The sequence below is a fragment of the Etheostoma spectabile genome, chromosome 11 (assembly GCF_008692095.1).
Source record: "Etheostoma spectabile isolate EspeVRDwgs_2016 chromosome 11, UIUC_Espe_1.0, whole genome shotgun sequence".
Taxonomy (NCBI): Eukaryota; Metazoa; Chordata; class Actinopteri; order Perciformes; family Percidae; genus Etheostoma; species Etheostoma spectabile.
Genome location: NC_045743.1, coordinates 250246 through 270100, shown reverse-complemented (window position 1 = coordinate 270100; position 19855 = coordinate 250246). Strand labels below are relative to the sequence as shown.

Genomic DNA, 19855 nt, shown 5'->3' with positions numbered 1-19855 from the left:
ACTTTTAGCATTTAAAATGATATAAATCTATTTGTGGTTTGATCTTGAGGTGATAGTATCTCTGTTAAGCCAGAGCAGACATCTGACTGGATCCAGGTTCTCTTCAAGTGAAGTAGATTGGTGGGAAGCCAAGATCCACACACTGCCAATAGTCTGGACATCCCACTCCCGTCAGGAGCTGCTCTCATGAACGCTGGTCTCTTTCTTTTATTACCAGATGTCTACGAGGGGACTTGTTTCGTTGGTTTGACTTCTACTCGTTCTGATCACCCTGGAAGCCCCTGTTCCTGTACGGACAAACACTTCCATCGGGTTTTCCGCAGACCTCGGTGGAGAAAAGCAGCAGGAAAACAATCGTGGTGGCATTTTTATCTTCTTAAACAGAACGCAACAGGTGTGAAACCGCCAACTCGGTAATTACTTTTAACTGAAGTAGTTATTACTCTTGACGACACTGTGGACGTGGTGTACCAAAAATGTCTCCTTAGTTTCCCTGGCGGCGCGCCTGCTCCTCGGTTTCCAAGACAGGGCTGTGGACTGTTCGCCTTCTGCTGACTCCCCAACGCTTCCAACATTTCACTGGATTATAACCGAGGAAAGTAACACGTTTACGATTAACGCTGTTATTAACTGAGATCATTGGGTTCCAGTATTCTACTTGTCGCATTTGGCGAAAGGCGAAGGCGTTAAAAGCGCGCTGAGAAAACCTTTTTCAGTGGATACACGCATTTTGGCCCAGTACCGTACCGAGAAGCGCACGGTGATGGCGCAGCGGATCCGCGTCCTGCTGCTGCTGCACCTGGCTGTGCTGCTGCTGGGCTGGCCGACTGGAGCGGGCCGGGTACGAAAAAAGGCCACCAGGTCCCGGTCTTGCCTGGACCTGCCGGAGGAGATCCTGGAGCAGATGTTTGGTCGGCTCTCGGTGGGAGTGATGAGTGCTTTCCACCACGCACTGGAGCTGGAGCCGCATGACATGCTCAACCTGACTTGCCCGAGCTCCGCACGGTCCCCGACCGACAGCAAGACCCGCCTCCCGGTCAACCTGCTCAGCATCTCCCCCTGGGCCTACAGGTGAGAGCAGGTGCAACTTAAAATGTTTGTTTTTTTTAAATCGCAAATTGCACTGTGGTCTAGGCCATTCTATCAATTACGTTGCATTAATTTATTTGCTAAAGAATACTCTCATTCAAACAGGAAACACCTACATGTGTTTTTATTATTGGAAAGGAAAAAAGTTAAATATTGCAATGTACAGTACAATGTCAAAACTCAACAAAACTTTAATATTTTGTCACAACTTGTTCAGCTGTTAATCCACGAGTACTCATTTAGTGTAGCATTTAGTGTGTATTTAAACTTTCACTGGCAGAATTATTGTAACAACAAATGTATAATATAACCACAACTACAAACAATTGTGCATGGAAAAACTAACATCAGGAATTTAGCATTGTAAATTACACCACTGTGTGACAACTCAAGGTGTGCTGGAAATGAGATAAAAATCTAACAATACAAGGTTTTACAGGAAGTTGGCAGGAATACTTGTGCGTTTGACCTGTAAATATGGCACACTCATCTGCCTGTTTAATTTTTTCAGAATCTCGTACGACCCGGCAAGGTACCCCCGCTACGTCCCTGAGGCCTACTGCCTGTGTAAGGGCTGCCTGATCGGGCCGTACGGTGAGGAGAGTGACCGGTACCGCAGCACTCCGGTCTACGCTCCCTCTGTCATCCTGAAGAGAGCGGGCTCCTGTCTTGGCGGCCGCCACTCGTACGCCGAGGTCTATGTCTCCATCGCCGTGGGATGCACCTGCGTGCCGCTGCTGGAGAAGGAGAGGGACGGCCAGAACAGCAACCAGAGCCTGGAGAGAGCAGAGGCCAAAGCCAAACAGCTCGTCTCTGCGGGGAAGAAAGTATGAAGGAAGCTGGACTGTGGTACTCCAGATATGTTTTATTTTATTTTTTACACCTGATGCACATTTTTGGTCTTCGTCCTTCCCGAGTGACATTTTTATTAATTGAAGGGTATATACCTGTAAAGTAGAAGCCCCCATTAGTGTCCCGAATCAAGCACACATTATATATTTGCATGATGAATGGTTTAGTGCAGAGGTAGGCTACTGATTAACATCTCTGTTCATTTTTGGGAAACGTTTTTCATCTAGAAGCAAATAAGGATGTGATTTGTTGTTTGGTTTGCTCTCAAATAAGACTTATTTTGCCTGCTTGCATTCTTGGCTTGGTTATGACACCCTATGGACCCGAACTTGGTGATGTCTTGACTACAGTTGCTGTTTTTGCTCAGGTTTTGAGAAATGTATCTGAGATTTCTACACCAAAAAAAACCTTTACTTATAAGGGTGGAGGCAGAAATCTCAGAGACGGGTATCTCAAAACCTGGACAAATGAAAACCACTATCAGCATGGATAGAGAAATAAATGAGAATGTGTTTATTTGTATTTTGGGCGGACCAACAAAGTTAACACAAACAAATATTGACCAATGGAATAAAATTCCTCATTATTAATCAATGATCTGATCAATGCTGCCTCCTACAGATGGTGAAATACAACTGCAAGTTCATTCGTTCTGACCCACTTGAATAATTTTGCATAAATATTTAATGTTTTTGATAGATTACTGACAAACTATTTACCGAAATTAATGTCAATCAATTTTCCATGGGTTAACAAGCCTATGTGTATGGGGAGTGGTGGCCTAAGAGTTAGAAAAGCAAGCTTGGGAAGGTTGTTGCCAGGATAAATCTAGGTGGGGAAAGTGAACCACGGTGTTTTCCCCTCTGTCATTACCAGGTGCCGTTGAGCAAGGCCCTTAACCCCTACCACTCCAGTGGAGCTGCTCTATGGCCAGCAGATTTGACTGTGGCAGCTTCCATGTGTGAATGAGATTATGGCGTTCCTGCGAAAGAGAGCATTGCTCTCCGTGCAATCCCAACTGTTTTTGAATCATGAGAATTTGTTTCACAAGCCCGATTATTGTTAACCAAAACAAACTCTGAAAATGTCCAACTTCACTGCTTTGTTAACACATCCCTTCATTCTTCACCAGTAGAGGACCACAGAACTAATAGCATTGTACTGGAAAATATCGGCGTGATGTCCTCTCTCTATCAGGCAACAGTCAAAGTGTTCATCGGACCTCCGGGGGTTCAGGACAGCAGGCGAGACGGGTAGTTGACAAAACAGCGGAACTCATTGTTCAAGCTTCTGTTGTGTTTTGGCAGGAAGCTGCACATTGTTACATCCAGAAGGTCTTTGGCGAGTTTCTCCATGATGGCTCCTGTAGAACAAGCAGGACACAAACATCTGATGCAAAAAAGCTGCTGAAAACACAGCAAGTACGATGTTGCTGTTCCCTGTTTCATTACTAAAATGTAGGTGTAATGAGTAGCGGTGGAATTTTACTAAGTACATTTACTCAAGGTACTTATTTCCATTTTACACTACTTTTTACTTCCACTACATTTTCAAATGTACTTTGTTTGGCAGCTTTAGTTAATTTACAGATTTAGATTAATACAAAATATAAATCAAACAATGCATTCTTATATTACAAGAAAAGCTACTGAGCAGTAAATAAAGTCATTAACATTTTCTGTTACTTTATAATGTAACAATACATGAGAGATACAAACTGGCCAACATTAGAGCTCCTCCTCTCACCTGTGCACAGCAGCACTTTGCCTTTGCTCAGGTACTTGATGGTTTCGGCCACTTTGCTCAGACACTCCTCCGACAGGTACGGCGGGTCGGCCAAGACGACGTCGAAGCTCTGGGGAGCCACATTGACCACAAGAGACAGCGGCTCTTTGTAGTCGTAGAAGATGAAGTCATCGCCGTAGATGGCGAAGCGGCGGTCGTACTCCAACACGACGGCAGACACCCGGTCCGAGCCTTCAACCACACCCTGCTTCAGCTTCTGGTACACACTGGGCGCGCTCACACACGCTATCCTGCAGGTAAAAAGAAACATTTAGAATCTGTCAGAAACTGGTTGTGGTTTGTTGGGATTCAGTTCTCAGCTGCCATTTTATTGAATTATCAGAATCCATTCATCAGAAGGTAAATCCGAATGCAATGCAGCTACAAGACAGGCTGGGGTTTAAATACGAAATGTAAACACAACAAACATTACTTTGAAACTTTCACACATATCAGTCTTGCTAAAAAACATTTGGCAACCTTTGGAATCTCATCTTACAGGTCAAGAAGTATCCTGATCGCAGTCCGGGGTGGGTTATTGCAGGTAGGGATTAGGGCCTATTTCTTATTTATTTATCTTTCTTTCCTTATCGTTGTTTGTATACTGTAAAAAAAAGAAGTACTGTAATAACAATTTATTTGTTTTTCAAAAGATTTTTTTGGGGCATTTTAGGCCTTTATTTGTATAGGACAGCTTAGACTTGAAAGGGGAGAGAGGGGGAAATGACATGCAGCAAAGGGCACTGCGTTGAAGAGTGAACCTCTAGACATGGGCACCCACTCTACCAGGCACCATGTAATGACAATTTTGTAACTTGATTTTTGAAATTAAGCTTCAAAATAAAAAATATTTGAAACAACATATTATTCTCGAAACAACTGGCTCCCGAGGTGTGGCTACACATCTGTGAAACTGCTAAATGAAGTCTTTAAAAAGCCTCTCGGGTCAGCTACATTTTTCCAATTACTCAAGTAAGGTTTCCAATGCAGGACTTTTACTCGTAGTGGGGTATTTTCAGTGTGGTATTAGTATTTTTACTGCAGTAAAGGATCTAAATGTTGCGTGTGTGCGTGCGTGCGTGCTTTTACCTGCCTCCCTCTCCAGCTTCACGTACGAGCTCCTCAGCTAACTGAGCTGCTGTCTCGTCATTGTACCAGAACTGACTCATCCGCTGGTGGAAACAGAAATATCAGTGACACTCTGAACATGTATCACCTGACCAACATTACATCTTTTACTCTGACTGCAGTGCTGCATGCTTCTAAACACACTACACTGTTTAGTTTCCCAACGTTAAGCCTAAAATAGGTAAAGGTAAGAAAAGGAGATGGGGGAGCAGAGCGACTGAATGCTCTACTCCCCCATGGTGGTGAGATGGGCAAAGGGGACAGACAGGCGTTTGGAGGAAGAGGATCTGAGGGAGACCCAGGTAGTGGGGACCCAGGAGGAGATTAGACAAATGTGGGGGGGGGGGGGCGAGGTTGTGAGTGGCCCTGAATGTAAACAGAAGGACTTTAAATTGGATACAGAACTGGGCCAGGAGCCAGTAGAGCTGTTGAAAGACAGGAGTGATGTGGGGGATAGAGGGTGTTTGAGTTATGATGCGGGCAGCTGAATTCTGGACAAGATGAAGTTTATGGAAAGATTTGTGAGGAAAGCCAAAAAGGAGAGTTATGGTAATCCAGAAGGGAGGTGCCGAGACTATGGACAAGGATGGCTGCGGTGTGGGGGGTAAGGGAGGGGCAGAGGCCATTGATATTTTCTAGGTGGAAGTAGGCAGACAAGGTGATGTTACTGATGTGGAGTTGAAAGGATAGTGTGCTGTCAAGGATGACACCCAGACTCTTAACCTTGGGGGGGGGGGAGCAGTTGTCAATAGTGAGAGAGAAACTGTCTGTTTTGAATAAAGTGGATTGGGTGCCAATGAGGATAACCTCGGTTTTATTACTGTTTAATTTGAGGAAGTTTTGAATGAATCAGGTTTTTATTTCAGAGAGGCAATCAGTAAGGGAGGAGGGCGGGAGAGTGGACGAGGGTTCGGTTGAGAGAGAGAGTTCAATTCAATTTCATTTATAGTATCAATTCATAACAAGAGTTATCTCGAGACACTTTACAGATAGAGGAGGTATAGACCACACTCGATAATTTACAAGGACCCAACAGTTCTAGTAGTTTCCTCCAGAGCAAGCAACAGTGGCACGGTGGAGAGGAAAAACTTCCTTTTAGGCAGAAACCTAAACGTAAGATAGAGCTGGGTGTCATCAGCGTAACAGGGGAAGTGAATGTTAAATTGGCTAGAGTTCTATTTCCTGTCACTACAACCAGTCAACTCACCCAGTCTTCCTCCACTGCTCCCACAGCGAACTGGTCTGATGGTGTAGTGCTGGGTTCGCTGGTCTCGTTGTAAAACTCCTGCAGGGCGGCCAGAGTGTGAGCCGACAGCGTCGGGACGTTGTCGTCGTCGCTGCTGTCACTCATGTCCGACGTAGGAAGATAAGGAAAGGAACAGCTGTTCTTTAAGAATGAAGGACCAGAAAACCTTTTTTAAATTATTGATTACATTTTCTCTGGTTAATTTAAGCCGGTGGATGACTTGATACATTACAAATCTGTATATATCACTATATATGAACTCAAAGTTATTATTTATTCACTTGCAGTCGACTCAACATGATCAAACCCATCACAGCTTTACAAAAACCTGTTAGCAAACCACTGACCAAATAAGGTATTTAAGATAAAGTTTAACATATTTGAAAATGTCTTATTAAAACCCAACCATTGGATCACAGTTGACTTGTGATTTAGCAAATGTTTACCAGATATTATTGCTAAGTAGCCTTTTGTAATGTTGTGATATTGGTTTTAAACGATTTTTTTTTCAAGTCTTTTAATTATTCAAAACAATTCCAAGTTTCACATTTCCTAATTTGCACTGGAAAAATAAAAGTATGAATATCCATACAAGCACAAAACGTTTGTGTTTCTTGCTTTCTCCATCTCACGTGTGCATCAAGTCACAACACACAAGTTATTTTCAGAATTGCCTTTTGTAATTTAATGTTTACACCACCGTCCTGGACTGGACTCCATAGAGAAAGTGGGGGAGAGGAGGATGTAGCTAAGCAGACATCCATCATGGACAACACCTCCCCCTCCCTCCATGACACTGGGGGGTCCCTGAGCAGCCCCCCCCCCCCTGCAGGTCTCTGTCAGACTCTGCTACACCTGCACCACCTGATAATGTCATTTCTGTAACTGTTTTCTGTTTTCATTTATCCACCTCGCACCTCGGCTCTATGTATAGTTTTATTCTCTATTTATATTTTTTCCATTACGAGTACTTACTTTTTCAATATCATTTATATGATGGTTACTTTTGCTATATTATTTAATTACATATTCAATTTAATTTCACGTCACTTACTTGTTTACAATGAAATATTGTTCTTACTGTAATATTTTGCCTGTTGCTTTGCTTTTTACTGTAGAAATTCACTTGTTACTGCAGCATAACAAGTGAATTTCCCCATAGTGGGATGAATAAAGTTTTATCTAATCTACAGTAATTAATCTAATCTAATCTAATATAATCTAATCTAATCTAATCTATTCTCCCTCTGCTTCTGCTTAGATGTCACGGAATCGGACTCACTATCTCTCTCATTTTAAAGGCAGGATTTGTACTTGTAACATAGTATTTCTACACTGTACTATTGCTACTGTTACTAAAAGATCCGAGTTCTTCTTCCATCACTGCTGACGGACAGACAGACAGCGACAGTAGTCGCCTCTTATGTTAATAAAAGGCCGATTTAAAACAATTACCTCCACTGATAAAGTAGCCGCTTGATCCCACACTCAAAAAGGTTAAAGCGTTTAAAAAAATAAATAATTATGAAACTTAATATCCCACTTCTTACTTCTCAAAAAGCTGGTCCCGTCGTGCACCTCACCCCAGAGCCTCTACAAACCGCCTCAGACTTCACTGCTGCGATGCACCGTTATTCTGCGATGTTGTGAACATGGACATAATAAAGTATGTGTCTATGGTTGTGAACATGTGAGGAGTCGCAGAATGATGACGTGCTCCAGGTAGTACGGTTCTTGGGAAAGGACAAAATAGTCGACCGCGCTAATTTAGGTACAGTCGCCTACAGTAGCCTGCAACCCATAGACCGCATAGACCGTACATATATTGATTATAAACGGTCTATGATAGACCGTACATATTATTATAAACGGTCCTATGATGACCATATATGATTAAAACGTCTATGATAGACCGTACATATGATTATAACGGTCTATGTACCGTACATTTGATTATAATCGGTCTATGATCAATAAGTACGGTCTATATGACGTTTGTAATATGGAGTTGATATAAACGTCTATGATAGACGTATATATATTGGATTATAGACGCTATGATAGACGCGTACATATATTGGTTAAAACGGTCTATGAGTAGACCGTATATATTGATTATAACCGGTCTATGAGACCGTACTATATTGATTATAAACGGTCTATGATAGACCGTACATATTGATAAACGGTCTATGATAGACCGTACATATATTGATTATAAACGGTCTATGATAGACCGTACATATATTGATTATAAACGGTCTATGATAGACCGTACATATATTGATTATAAACGGTCTATGCTGCAATCTTTAGGAACTCAACTATTTGGAAGATAGAGTTAATAGAGGAGATGGAACAAAGTACAAATACAAATACTTCGTTAGCCTACTGTACTCAAGTAGATACTTCTGATATTTGAAGGTCTTGGACGGGGAGCCCGCATCGGAGAGCAGCGTTGGTGTGAAAGTATGATCAGCTCCCGAATCTATGAGAGCTCGGCGGGGGGGTGGAAGATGGTTCCCACCTCAAACCTGCTTCCGTCTGGGTGTGTTGACGGGGAATGGGAGAGGGGCGGGTTCGGGCTCACCAGCACTCCTCTTTCTTCTGGAGAACCCTGTCTTCTGGCAGCTTTGGACAGGATGGAAGTTGTCTCCGTCCGCACTGGGGCCAAGTTGGAAACCAGAATCAGCTTTAAACACATACATATAGCCCTAATCTAGTCCTCATTAACCAGTTTCAAATCATTTCACTGGAGTTATCGTTATTATTGTTTGCGTCATCAAAACCATTATCAGTCGAATTGGATGGGAGCAGACAGTAGGCTCGTGACGCAGCATTTGACGCACCACTAAGACGAGTCGACAGATTCAGCGGCAAATCAGCGCCACTGGATGGCGCTAACGTCAGCACGTAGAAGCCAATGTGCTGTACCTCTGAAAGGATGGGGAATTTCTTAATTAATGTCTGTTTAGTAATTCTTAGTTTTATTTCCAGAAGCCTTATTTGAGCACACACACACACACACACACACACACACACATACATGTAGATGCCTTTAAATGTGAAGGGGAAGATTTAAAAAGAGAAAGTGGATTCATATGTTCCTAAGCTGGAGTCCCAGTCTCTGTCACAATAATCATATTTGGGATGTTTACCTATCAGCAGACATCCATTTAAGCTGTAGACAATGGCACATGAAGAACCTGCTCAAATTTTGCTGCTCTTATTTTCCTCATTGTACATAAATCTTCTTATTTTTACTTTTTATATTGTTTACTTGAATGTTATGTTTGTCTGTGGACCTAATTGGTTAAAATGTCTTGTTGTCACCGTGGGATAGAGGGAAACGCAATTTCGATTTCTTTGTATGTTTTGACATGTGAAGAAATTGACAATAAAGCAGACTTTGACTTTGACTTTGACTTTGACTTCTCCATGTCCACTACAGTTCCTCAGCGTCTCTCTAGGAACGTGTGTCTGGTCCAGGGAGCTTTGTCATTCACAAGGCTACTTTTACTTTTATACTTAAAGTACATTTCCAAGCCTCTACTTTGTTGCTTTTTCTTGAGTAAATAAGTTAAATCAGTACTTCTTCTTTTACCAGAGTACTTTTTAACACAAGTATCTGTACTTCTACTAAGTACAGGAAGTGAGTACTTTCTCTGGAATAGAGTGAACATCGTGTGGAAAGACGTGGCGTTGGACGCACTGGTGGAATACACCACATATTTAACCCTCATGTTGTCCTTGGGTCAAATTTACCCGTTTTCACTTAACTTTTTATTTGTCTTTGTCAAAAAAAAAAGGGCCGTTAAAATGAGACAACATTAAAAATATCAAAAACCTGTTCTACAACTTTTTTGTGACTTCATAAATTGACTTTTTATCACTTTTTCCAACATATTATACTATAACCTTTTTATCACTTTCCTTACAGACTATGCTGTGACTTTTTTCAACTTATTATACTGTGACTTTTTAATACTTCTTTCGACATACTATACTTTAACTTTATCACTTTTTTTGACATGCTATACCATGACTTTTTTATAAGTTTTTTCCCACACCATACTGAAACCTTTTTATCACTTTAATGACATACTATTTTACAACTTTTTTTGTGACTTCATACATTGACTTTATCTCTTTTTCCGTACATACTATACCCTCTTTGTCACTTTTGTTTTTTACATACTGTACTATGAGTTTTTTGACATACGATACTATGACTTTTTAATGGCTTTTTCGACAAGCTATACTTTTTATGACGTACATTACATTACATGTCGTTTAGCTGATGCTCTTATCCAACATGAATTACGAGGTCCCACTCCTCTGGAGCAGCTGGGGGTTTAGTGAAGTGATCTCCCACACCACAGGCATGGGTCATATCCAGCTTCTTTATGACTTTTAAATCTTAAAAGAAAAGAATTTTTTTTTTATGACATACTGTGACTTTTTATAACTTTTGACGACCTACTGTACTATGACTTTATCACTTTTTTCAGACATACTAGACAGTGACTTTTTTTATTTTATAAACGTACTAAACCATGACTTCTTCAACATAACATACTGAGTTATTAATTGGCTTTTTTTTTTTAACCTACTATGCTATGTCTTTTGACATATTGTATTGTTGCCACTGTGGCTTAGTGGTTAACACCGCTGACATACTATACTATGACCAGACTATGACTTTGTCACTTTTTTTTTGAAATACTAAACGACTTTTTTCAACATTGTACTTAAAAAAAAAACTTAAAATGTTCCACATTTGTTTAATACATTTTGGCATTATTCAACACTTCAATGGAAATCCTACTAATTAAAACAATTTCCACTTTTCCAACTATTCCCACTACTTCACCTTCTTCTTATGCCCACAATCCAGTTTAGCAATCTAGCTTTTCAACACAAGCCTTTTCTGCAGGGAATGCATTTTCTAGTTACAGAGCGGTATTAGTACTTTTACCTAAGTAAAGAATCTAAATACTTCCTCCACCGTCTTTACCACCAAATGCCTTTGTCGTGAAGAAAAGCTGACCGCTCATCGTAGCTGGCAGACAAAGTATTAGGTGATTAAAAGAATATTCAACAACTTTTTATCTTACTAAAGTATAGATAAACAAAGGAAACTGCAGAGCCCAGAACATTTTTATACAATAAGTTTATGTACACTTTTACACTTCATTAACAAAACAGCCGCTCTACAATAACCAGGATAGCGCTCTGAACGAGGAGGTCTCCAACGTAACGCTTCAACAAGTGGCTCTGCTCCTTTTTATTTGGTTTGTTGTTGCCGTCCTTCAGCTCAAACAGTCTCTGCTTCGATCCAGTGTGTGTTGAAGAGTGATACGGTGGATGTGCACTTGTAGAAAAATACTACCGAAATTAAATCTGATAAACTTTAGAGGCCCGATCCTTCGTCGAGCCTTCACGTGTCCGGAGGGAGGACCCCGGGACATAACACTATGATTCAAAGAGAGGACAAATTTCAAACTGCAAAAGGTCAAAACCGAGGAAGTTGCTCCCTCTTTATCTGAATGATAAAAAGGGAGCAACTCTTCCAGCTGTCTAACTAGCATATAAAAACATTTTCGTCATGTTTTATTGTTGTTGTTTTTGAACAACCATTTCTTGTGGTTTCTGGTTTCAAAACATTACATATATATATTTACAACTTTTAGTGAAACTGATTTTGGTTTTCTGTCAACGCCAACAATCAAACGCCCTCCTGTGCTGCATTGTTTACCCCAAAGACAGCCGGGCCTCTCGCATGTGTGTGCAAGTGCGTATTTTGATTGGGAGTGGGAGTGGGAGTGTGTGTGTGTGTGTGTGGTGTGTGTGTGTGTGTGTGTGTTGTGTGTGTGTGTGTGTGTGTGTGTGTGTGTATCCGCTGTACTCTTGGCAAATGGCAGGCACAGTTTGTTGTCAGTTAAAACGCGCACACACAGCACATTCACCAAAATAAAAGGCACTCTGGGAAAGATTGGGGCAGCATGTGTGTATGTTGTGTGTGGTGTGTGTGTGTGTGTGTGTGTATGGTTGCTATGGCATTCTTGACACAGAATGGCCCATCTAATACTCTCTAATACTTTCAACTACAAGCCTCACACTGGAAAAAAACAACAACTTAATTTTCAAGACTTGTTTGACCCCCAATGTGCTGTGTGTGTGTGTGTGTGTGTGTGTGTGTGTGTGTGTGTGTGTGTGGTGTGTGTGTGGTGGTGTGTGTGTGTGTGTGTTGGGGTAGCCTCCAGGTACAGAGGGTGGAGGACAACAGCCTCAACATCATCAGCTGCTGCTGCTGCTGCACCTCCTCCTGTCGTCATGGTGGTCAGCTCCGCCATGTAAGCCAACGTGGGAGGGATCCTCCTCTGACTGAATCAGTCTGCTCTGCAGTTCAGTCTCCTTGGTTACCACATTCGTCAAGTCTGTCAATCATGCTAGACTGGAGAGGCGGGGGATTTAAAAAAAAAAAACAACTAAAAAGGAATCTGAGGAGGTGAAAACCGGGTAAACATTCAGGCATGAGATGGATCCTCAGCGAGTAGAGAGACCTCAGTGAGGTCCTCGGAGGCTTCCAGCGGCTTCTTCTACCCATAGTTCTGGGGGGGGGGGGGGGTCTCTTTTTATTGGTTGCTTTAAAAAAACATATAAAAAACAATGATCCGAGGCGGAGGCCGTTTCCAGTGGTTATTTCATGCAAAGCAGACCGCCCACATTGGCCACGAACTCCTCCAGGCTCTTGAGGAAGGCGACCTTCTGCTTGCGGTCCATGGCGGGCGGCGTGCTGCTGGCCGCCAGCGTGTTGAAGGCGTCCGCCAGCCGCTGGTAGATGACGGCGTCTCTCTGCGACGAGAGGAGGGTCTCCACGAGCTCGGAGTACTCCGCCTGACGGAGGACAAACACACCATCAACTCAGAATCAAGAGTTTTAAATATTTTTTTAAAAGTTATTTATATAAGTAATTCGGGGGTTTTATCCCTTTATTAGACAGAGAGGATGAAGATGTGAAAGGGGGAGAGAGAGAGAGAGGGGGGGAGAGACATGCAGCAAAGGGCCACAGGCCGGATTCGAACCCCGCCCGCTGCGTCGAGGAGCAAACCTCTCTACGTGGGCACCCACTCTACCCACTGAGCTATCTGGGTGCCCTGAACCAAGAGTTGTAATTAAAGAGCTACATAACAGAAGCTGTGGCGATGACACTGTTCATCCACTAGAAATCAATGACATGTTTATTTTCCAACTGGGGTAAAAAACCAAGGGTAAAAGATTCTTAAAAATATTCTTCCGTCATTTCCTCTCGACAGTTGACTTTATATCAAAAGCCGTAGAATGGCCAATGGATAATTGTTTACATCATGTGATCATGTTGTGAACATTACATCATGTTGATGTAAAAACAAATATCAGCTGGTACTTTTACCAGCTAGAATAATTGTCTCAAAAGTCAAGAATTAGCTGGGCTTAAATAATAATTCTTATAATACTGATAGTAAGAATAAAAACTGAATACAAATCAAGACATCATATTTCTTGGTCAGGAAAGAGGCCAGGACTACAGAGAAGACAGCGCTAGTGGTTGATTCTGTGTTTTGTAATAAGTTGTTGTCATTATTTCTTTTTTTGGTCTGTTTACATAACGTAAAAACACAGACCTTTATTTTGTGTAATTGTGGTACCGAGGGCTGAGGTGTGTGCTATGAGACACATCGGCCACTAGAGGGCCTTCAGTGCCATTTCCATTCTGCCTCCTGTTGATGAGCGCAGTCCTCATTTAATATAATTAATTTATATTTATATACTTGATTAGATATAATGACCATGAATATAATTGCATGACAATTTTGCAGTTTGTTCGTTTGATTTATGAAATAAATCTGGACGACAACAGGTTGCGTTTTTATCTCAAATTTGCTTTAATTTTATCGAACCAGGAATGCGTTTTTAAATACTATTTAGCCATATTTAATCCTGGACCATGAATATGAGGATGAATTTTCTTGTGAAGAGATTTGACGTGTTATATTTTAACAGTTTAGGTTGCCAGAAAAGCAAAGTTACTGATGCTCATGAAGAAGAAGCAAGGGGACATTTAAACATAAGCAAGAAACTTTGACTGTTTGTCTAAACAGACAACTACTTGATGGTGGGTTTTAAGTGCAATCTGTATTCGACCAGAGAACAACTTCATACATGATGATGATTATTCACTCACCTGATGAAGGCACACAAGTGTGTAGAGTGCTTCTCCTGCTGCCACCGTCATCTCTGTGTTGTGTTTTTGTAGGATCAGCATGTCAAACACCAGCTGGAGGCACAGAAGGCAGAGTACCCGGTATTATAAAGCAAAATAGTGTTGCAAGAGCATGAATTCTACAGTTCAACAGCACGTAGCATTGACATACAACTCATACCGTTTCTATTGTAGCTTAAAAAAACAACAACACTCTCTTAAAGGAAGAGAGTGTTTTGGCAAGCGCACTCATTTGTTTTCTAAAATACCACTCTAATGTCTGCACAGTAAATATAAAGCTACAGCTACTTAAAACAGGGGGAAACAGCTAGCCTAGCTCAGTCCAAAAACTGACATGTCCTTGGCTGTGCGCAGTGATTTCTTGGAAAGAAAATAAGCATCTACGGCAAACTATCAAACTATTCCTTTAACTACAAGAGCGGTAAAAACGTGTAAACTTACCTGCTCAAATGTGACATAAAAATAAATCTAAAATTGTGATTTTGAATGTATTTTATCATTACATTTACATGTTTTACTGTGGTGAAAATGACGGGTGTACCTTGAGGAAGTGACGGGTGGCGATAAATAGCGGCGTGTCCTTCTCCTGGTTTTTAGCGCACTGCTCAGCCAGAGGAGACAACGCCTCCAAACACAGCTGGTTGATCTCTGAGCTCATCCTGAACACAGACGTTAAGGAACAGAAACTACATAGTAATCAGCTCGTTTCTGCCAGGAGGCTCACACACAGCTGCAGCCAGCAAACTGGCAGCTCCAGATGAAAGCAGGAGCACTCCTGATGACCAGAGATCCATTACACTATTATCAGATGGTAGTTCTCTTCTCTGCTGCAGCCACATTTTCGGAATTGGGCTATTCTAAATATATATCCTAAATCCATTTAATCCGAGCACATACAACTTTACATCATAAAATGACTTTTTTGAAGCGAACATCTTTATTTCATATACTTTCTACTTTTAAAAATAATGGGATAGATGTTCCAACAAACCATGGTGACTCTGAAAGATTTTTTTATTTGAAAAATGGCTCCTGGGACTGGGTATGGTTTTAAATTTTGTTATCCTAGTGCTTATGTAATACCTGTGAGAAACAGAGGCGCACACACGCACACACACGGACACACGCACACGCAGACACACACACCCCACGGACACGCAGACACGCACACCACCAACACGAGACACGCAGACACGCAGACACGCAGACCACGCAGACACCAACACGCAGACACCCACACACCACACACACACAACACACACACACACACACACACGACACACACACACACACACACACCACACACACACACACACACACACACACCACACCCACACACACACACACACCACACACACACAACACCACCCACCACACGGAGGATACGAGGTCATTCCCAGCTCCAAGGAGAACATGAGGCTTTTGAAGAGGTCTTCAGGCAGCTGTGGGATCTTTTCTGGAAATATCTCACAGATGAAGGTGATGAGCTTGTAGTACTGGTTACACAGGGAGGGGAACTGGGAAAACAACGTCAACAAGATCAGCAGGAGCTCTCACAACATGTCATCGCAACATGTGTAGCCTGGAACGTAGATTAAACACATCCATGTTTACCTTGAGCAGGTCCTGAGACATGAGGGGGAGAACAATGTTGACACCATAAAGAACCACATCTGCTGCAGATACGGGCCGACTGGACGCCGGTGTTCCCTGGTCTTGGTTGCGAAACACATCGTCTAGAACACACAGCAGTAAAAACGTGTTAATCTCAAGCAACTGAGGCAATATGAACAAGGAGAAGGAGAAGTCTTCTGCTCTAATTGGTTGTAGAGTTCTCCTCTTAGTTTTATATTCAAAGACAGAAACTTGCAGCCGACTCACCGGTGTCGCTGAAGTCGATGAACTCCTTGGAGAGCAGGTTAGTGAGCAGTTCCATGATGAGCAGCAGATCCTGGTACTGGTCTTCCTCTGCTGTAGCGTCGTTTCGCTTCCTGCTCTGATTATTTTTGGAGTAGACCTGCAGCAGCGTCAGACAAACCTCGTACAGCTTCATGGACTTGGTCTGGATGAGGAGGGAGAAGAGACAGTTAACATCTCAGACAGCAACACGGACCTGAAGCCACAAAATTCATGAGTTTTGAGATTTCTGTGAAAAAATAATGAAAATGGTTTTCTTTTTAAATAGTCTGTTTCCCACCACATTTGGACTGAAATTCATCATTTTATTTCTTGATTAACACTTGAAAGAGCTTTTATATTCCTGTAATGTGACATATTTTTAAAATTCTAATTAACTGATAAAAGTCTATCATCTTTATGCTATCCTTGTAGTCTGATACACACAAACTTTTCTAATGATACCCCAAAAAGTCACGACCTGTTTGTCCCATAAAAATCTTTTAAATTAGTCCAGTCTCTTTTATTCCCCTCCCACATTGGTGAAGAATCAACTGTGGAAAACTGTCCCTTTATCTTCAGTAACACGTGAGGCCAGACTATTGTTATCACTATCTTATGAAGAAAAGATCAGCATGTAAAATGTGTGAATGCAAAGCCACCCAAAATGTTTGTGTCATCGTACTGGCAGAGTACAGTTCTGTTGAGCAAATGTTTTAATAAATACAATCTTTTTCTGCTCAGGTCAAAGATGAATTTCAGTTCCAGCTCTTTAAAGCCTCTGAACGCCCACACAGGTGATATCAGTTAATCAGGCTGATTCAACTCCGCTCAGGTTGAAAGTGGGTCGGAGCTTGAATGGGATTTGTTTTAGATCACACATATTTTCTACCAATAAGAATGATAAAGCTGTCATCTGTGCAGCCCTTAAATGGAGCAACAAAGCTAACAAGAGACTCAGGAAGATGTCCGTCAATCAGTCTATACACACCCACACAGCCCTGGGAACATCTGCATGGGTGTTCAGGGACTTTAGCAAAACTGATTGTTATTATATATTAAACTATTAAACTGATGAAGAGATAAAACTATTGACAGAACATCCTGCAGGACAACATATGGGTGAAAAGTACGTGTACAGTACTCTGGCAAGGAGCAAATTATTACCTGCATGATAAAAACATTATCTGCAGGTGTAACATTGGAACTCCATTTAAACGGGGTGTCACTCACCTCTCCCAGGTAACAGATCTGCTTGTGAGCCACTTCCACAAAAACCTCAATGATGAGATTGATCGTCTCGGGTGTGTTGCTGTAGACCTGAGCAAGAAAAGCAGACGTCATCTGAAATGCGAATGTCATCTAGATGAGTCTTTCCCGGTTAGGGTTAGCGTAGGGACCTAAAATTGGTTGCAGACTCAATTTGTATTGGGAAGCCATTTGGCAGAATTAAATGCACAACAACGCTATGGTATGTGCATTTGATGCAATGCAGTACATTTCATGTTTTGTTTTTTTAAAGATTATTTTTGTGGATCTTTTTCCCTTTAGTTAGGAGTGACAGTGATAAACAGGAAAGGTGGGAGAGAGATGGGGGATGACACGAAGCCAAGGGCCGCAGGTCGGAGTTGAACTCGGGCCAATGAAAAGGCCACAGCCTGCATGGGCCACACGCTCTCACTCATTGAGCTAGAGGCCGCCCCTTCATATGTATTTTAAATGCATGGTTTGTGGTGTTCTTTATCAGTAGTTTCTAAATGAAGATGCCACTGCAATTCATGTATATTTGTTTGTTTAATTGTTTGTTTATGTAAGTTTGGGTTCCAGACAGACACCAAATTTCTATTTTGGGTCTTGAGCTGAAAACTTTTGGGAGACCATAAAGTCTACTTAGCAAAAACAAAAAAACATCCTTTCACTGCTTTTATAGTTTAAGCATACTTAACATATGCAAATATTTGTATGAAAATTAAAAGATTTAACAACAAAGACATAAACTGAACAATTTCCACAGACATGTGACGAACAGAAATAGAATAATGTGTTCCTGAACATGGCGGGAATACTTGTTTTCGTAACAATCGAGTATCAAAAACGGAGGACACGCTGTTGGATGCTGTCCTCCAGTCCTACTCTTTCTTCAATGCCTAACAACTCTCTCTATTTCTCTCCCTGACCCTGTCTGTCTGCTTCAGCAGCACTGGTTGAAGCCTGAAAATATTGTAAAAAAAATAATAACATAACTAATTACACTGGGTCGGACTGTTCAGATCTGTCTCAGACGGATTCCTCTGGTTCAGGCAGGTCCTAAATCTCAACACGAGTCTTTTTCAGATGCGGAAAATACTTTTCAAATCTCATCTGGATTGAAGCAGCAAACAATGGCATAACACTATTTATAATACATTTATTGGATATACAGCTGCTACATAGTGTTTTGACCTTGACAACCCAGCCGCATTTTACCGCAATCTTGCAACTTTCTGAAGCAGAAGACTTGAACATGAACACACTGACAACATTGTATTCAGTTATTGCGTAAACATGTTCACGAGATATAAACCTTTCTTATGAATTTCGCGAGCTGTCTTCTCTCGTTTTCATGGAGACAGGGGCTGAGTATGTGTGTGAAAGAGAGAGAGAAAAAGAGAGACAGAGGGAGAGCAGGGAAAGGTTTTAAATAGAGTTAAATATAGTAATGCAACTTTTGTCGGTTGGTGTTGATTGTGTTGCGCACTGCCACAAATTAGTCTGTGTGTGAAACACTGACACTGCAACGTATTGCCTGGCCACATGCTGCCGCCTAAGCCCGTTCACAACAGATTAGCAGGGACTCCGGGCGTCTTTCTTTTGGTGTTTTTCAGAATCAGTAGAAGTGTCTCTTTACTTTCCTAATTTTCTTATAAGATATGACCTTAATTGCCTACCGCCTGCCCGTTCAACAGGTGCATGTTCATTAGTTTATAGTTCATTGAACGAGCATGGAAAACATTGTTTAAACCCTTTTACAATGCAGACCTCGAAAGTTATTTTGATTTTTACAAAAGTATCTTTAAAATACGTCGTCCTGAAAAAAAGGGCGTTTCTTTTTTGCTGAGTTTAGATATTTACAGAATCTTTCATCACAAATGTTTACACAACGTTTGAAGGCCTCTTCCATCCTAGTCATCTACTGTAGAGTTGAAAGACAGTTTAAGATTCCTTTGAACTGGAAAGAGTTTTGTTGGTCTGTCCTTTGAGTTAAATGCCGTGTATAAAATCTGGCCGACACTGAGGCTGCCTTTCACTGACTTTGATTCCCGCTCTTACCTCCATGAGGCCGATGCAGCTGGACAGGAAGTCCATGAGAAAAGAGAAGAGCGCGGCCACGTTGTCCATCTGCGTCGCCTCTGCGATGCCACACAGCGCCTCTAACGTAGCGACGATTTCCTTTTTGACGGCTTCCTCCTGGCTGATCTGAGCAAAGTTCTCCTGGTTGATGAGGTTGAGGAAACGCTGCTGGAGAGGGTGAAGCACCTGGACGGACAGAAACAGGGAGTCTCAGGTTCATTTACATATCAAAATGGACCCCAAGATGTGTTCAGATGGGACAC

The 19855-nt window shown here is 41.7% G+C and overlaps 3 protein-coding genes across 7 annotated transcripts in view; 1 reads left to right on the top strand and 2 right to left on the bottom strand.

The window, feature by feature from the left end:
• Window positions 1–102: 102 nt before the first annotated feature.
• il17d (interleukin 17d) lies at window positions 103–17786 on the top strand. 3 transcript variants are annotated; one of them, XR_004334146.1, is made up of 3 exons: window positions 103–1071; window positions 1601–2296; window positions 13606–13617. XR_004334146.1 is itself a non-coding variant. In XM_032529981.1 (3 exons), exons 1-2 carry the CDS (start codon window positions 764–766, stop codon window positions 1920–1922), a joined length of 630 nt encoding a protein of 209 aa, XP_032385872.1. In that variant the 5' UTR covers window positions 103–763; the 3' UTR covers window positions 1923–1937; window positions 17769–17786. The 3 variants fall into 3 exon arrangements, 2 of the variants coding, with proteins under 2 accessions (XP_032385872.1, XP_032385871.1); XM_032529981.1 differs by lacking the exon at window positions 13606–13617 and adding an exon at window positions 17769–17786 and having other exon boundaries at window positions 1601–1937; XM_032529980.1 differs by lacking the exon at window positions 13606–13617 and having other exon boundaries at window positions 1601–2962.
• Window positions 2302–7907, bottom strand: eef1akmt1 (EEF1A lysine methyltransferase 1). Of its 3 annotated transcripts, none has more exons than XM_032529977.1 (5): window positions 7651–7907; window positions 6062–6241; window positions 4816–4898; window positions 3688–3977; window positions 2302–3304 (listed from the first exon to the last, which is right to left on the bottom strand). In XM_032529977.1, the coding sequence occupies exons 2-5, from the start codon at window positions 6203–6205 to the stop codon at window positions 3174–3176; spliced, it is 648 nt and encodes a 215-aa protein (XP_032385868.1). In that variant the 5' UTR covers window positions 6206–6241; window positions 7651–7907; the 3' UTR covers window positions 2302–3173. The 3 variants fall into 3 exon arrangements, with proteins under 3 accessions (XP_032385868.1, XP_032385869.1, XP_032385870.1); XM_032529978.1 differs by having other exon boundaries at window positions 6062–6266; window positions 7651–7881; XM_032529979.1 differs by having other exon boundaries at window positions 6062–6212; window positions 7642–7679.
• The window catches only part of xpo4 (exportin 4), a 60762-nt gene continuing 52166 nt past the window's right edge, over window positions 11260–19855 (bottom strand). The window contains exons 17-24 of the mRNA XM_032529983.1: window positions 19572–19778; window positions 17496–17582; window positions 16248–16428; window positions 15981–16102; window positions 15753–15883; window positions 14908–15025; window positions 14328–14420; window positions 11260–13000 (exon numbers count right to left, since the gene is read on the bottom strand). Of these exons, the coding sequence (XP_032385874.1) occupies window positions 12803–13000; window positions 14328–14420; window positions 14908–15025; window positions 15753–15883; window positions 15981–16102; window positions 16248–16428; window positions 17496–17582; window positions 19572–19778 (1137 nt within the window). The 3' untranslated portion in view covers window positions 11260–12802. The remainder of the gene's footprint in view (window positions 13001–14327; window positions 14421–14907; window positions 15026–15752; window positions 15884–15980; window positions 16103–16247; window positions 16429–17495; window positions 17583–19571; window positions 19779–19855) is intronic.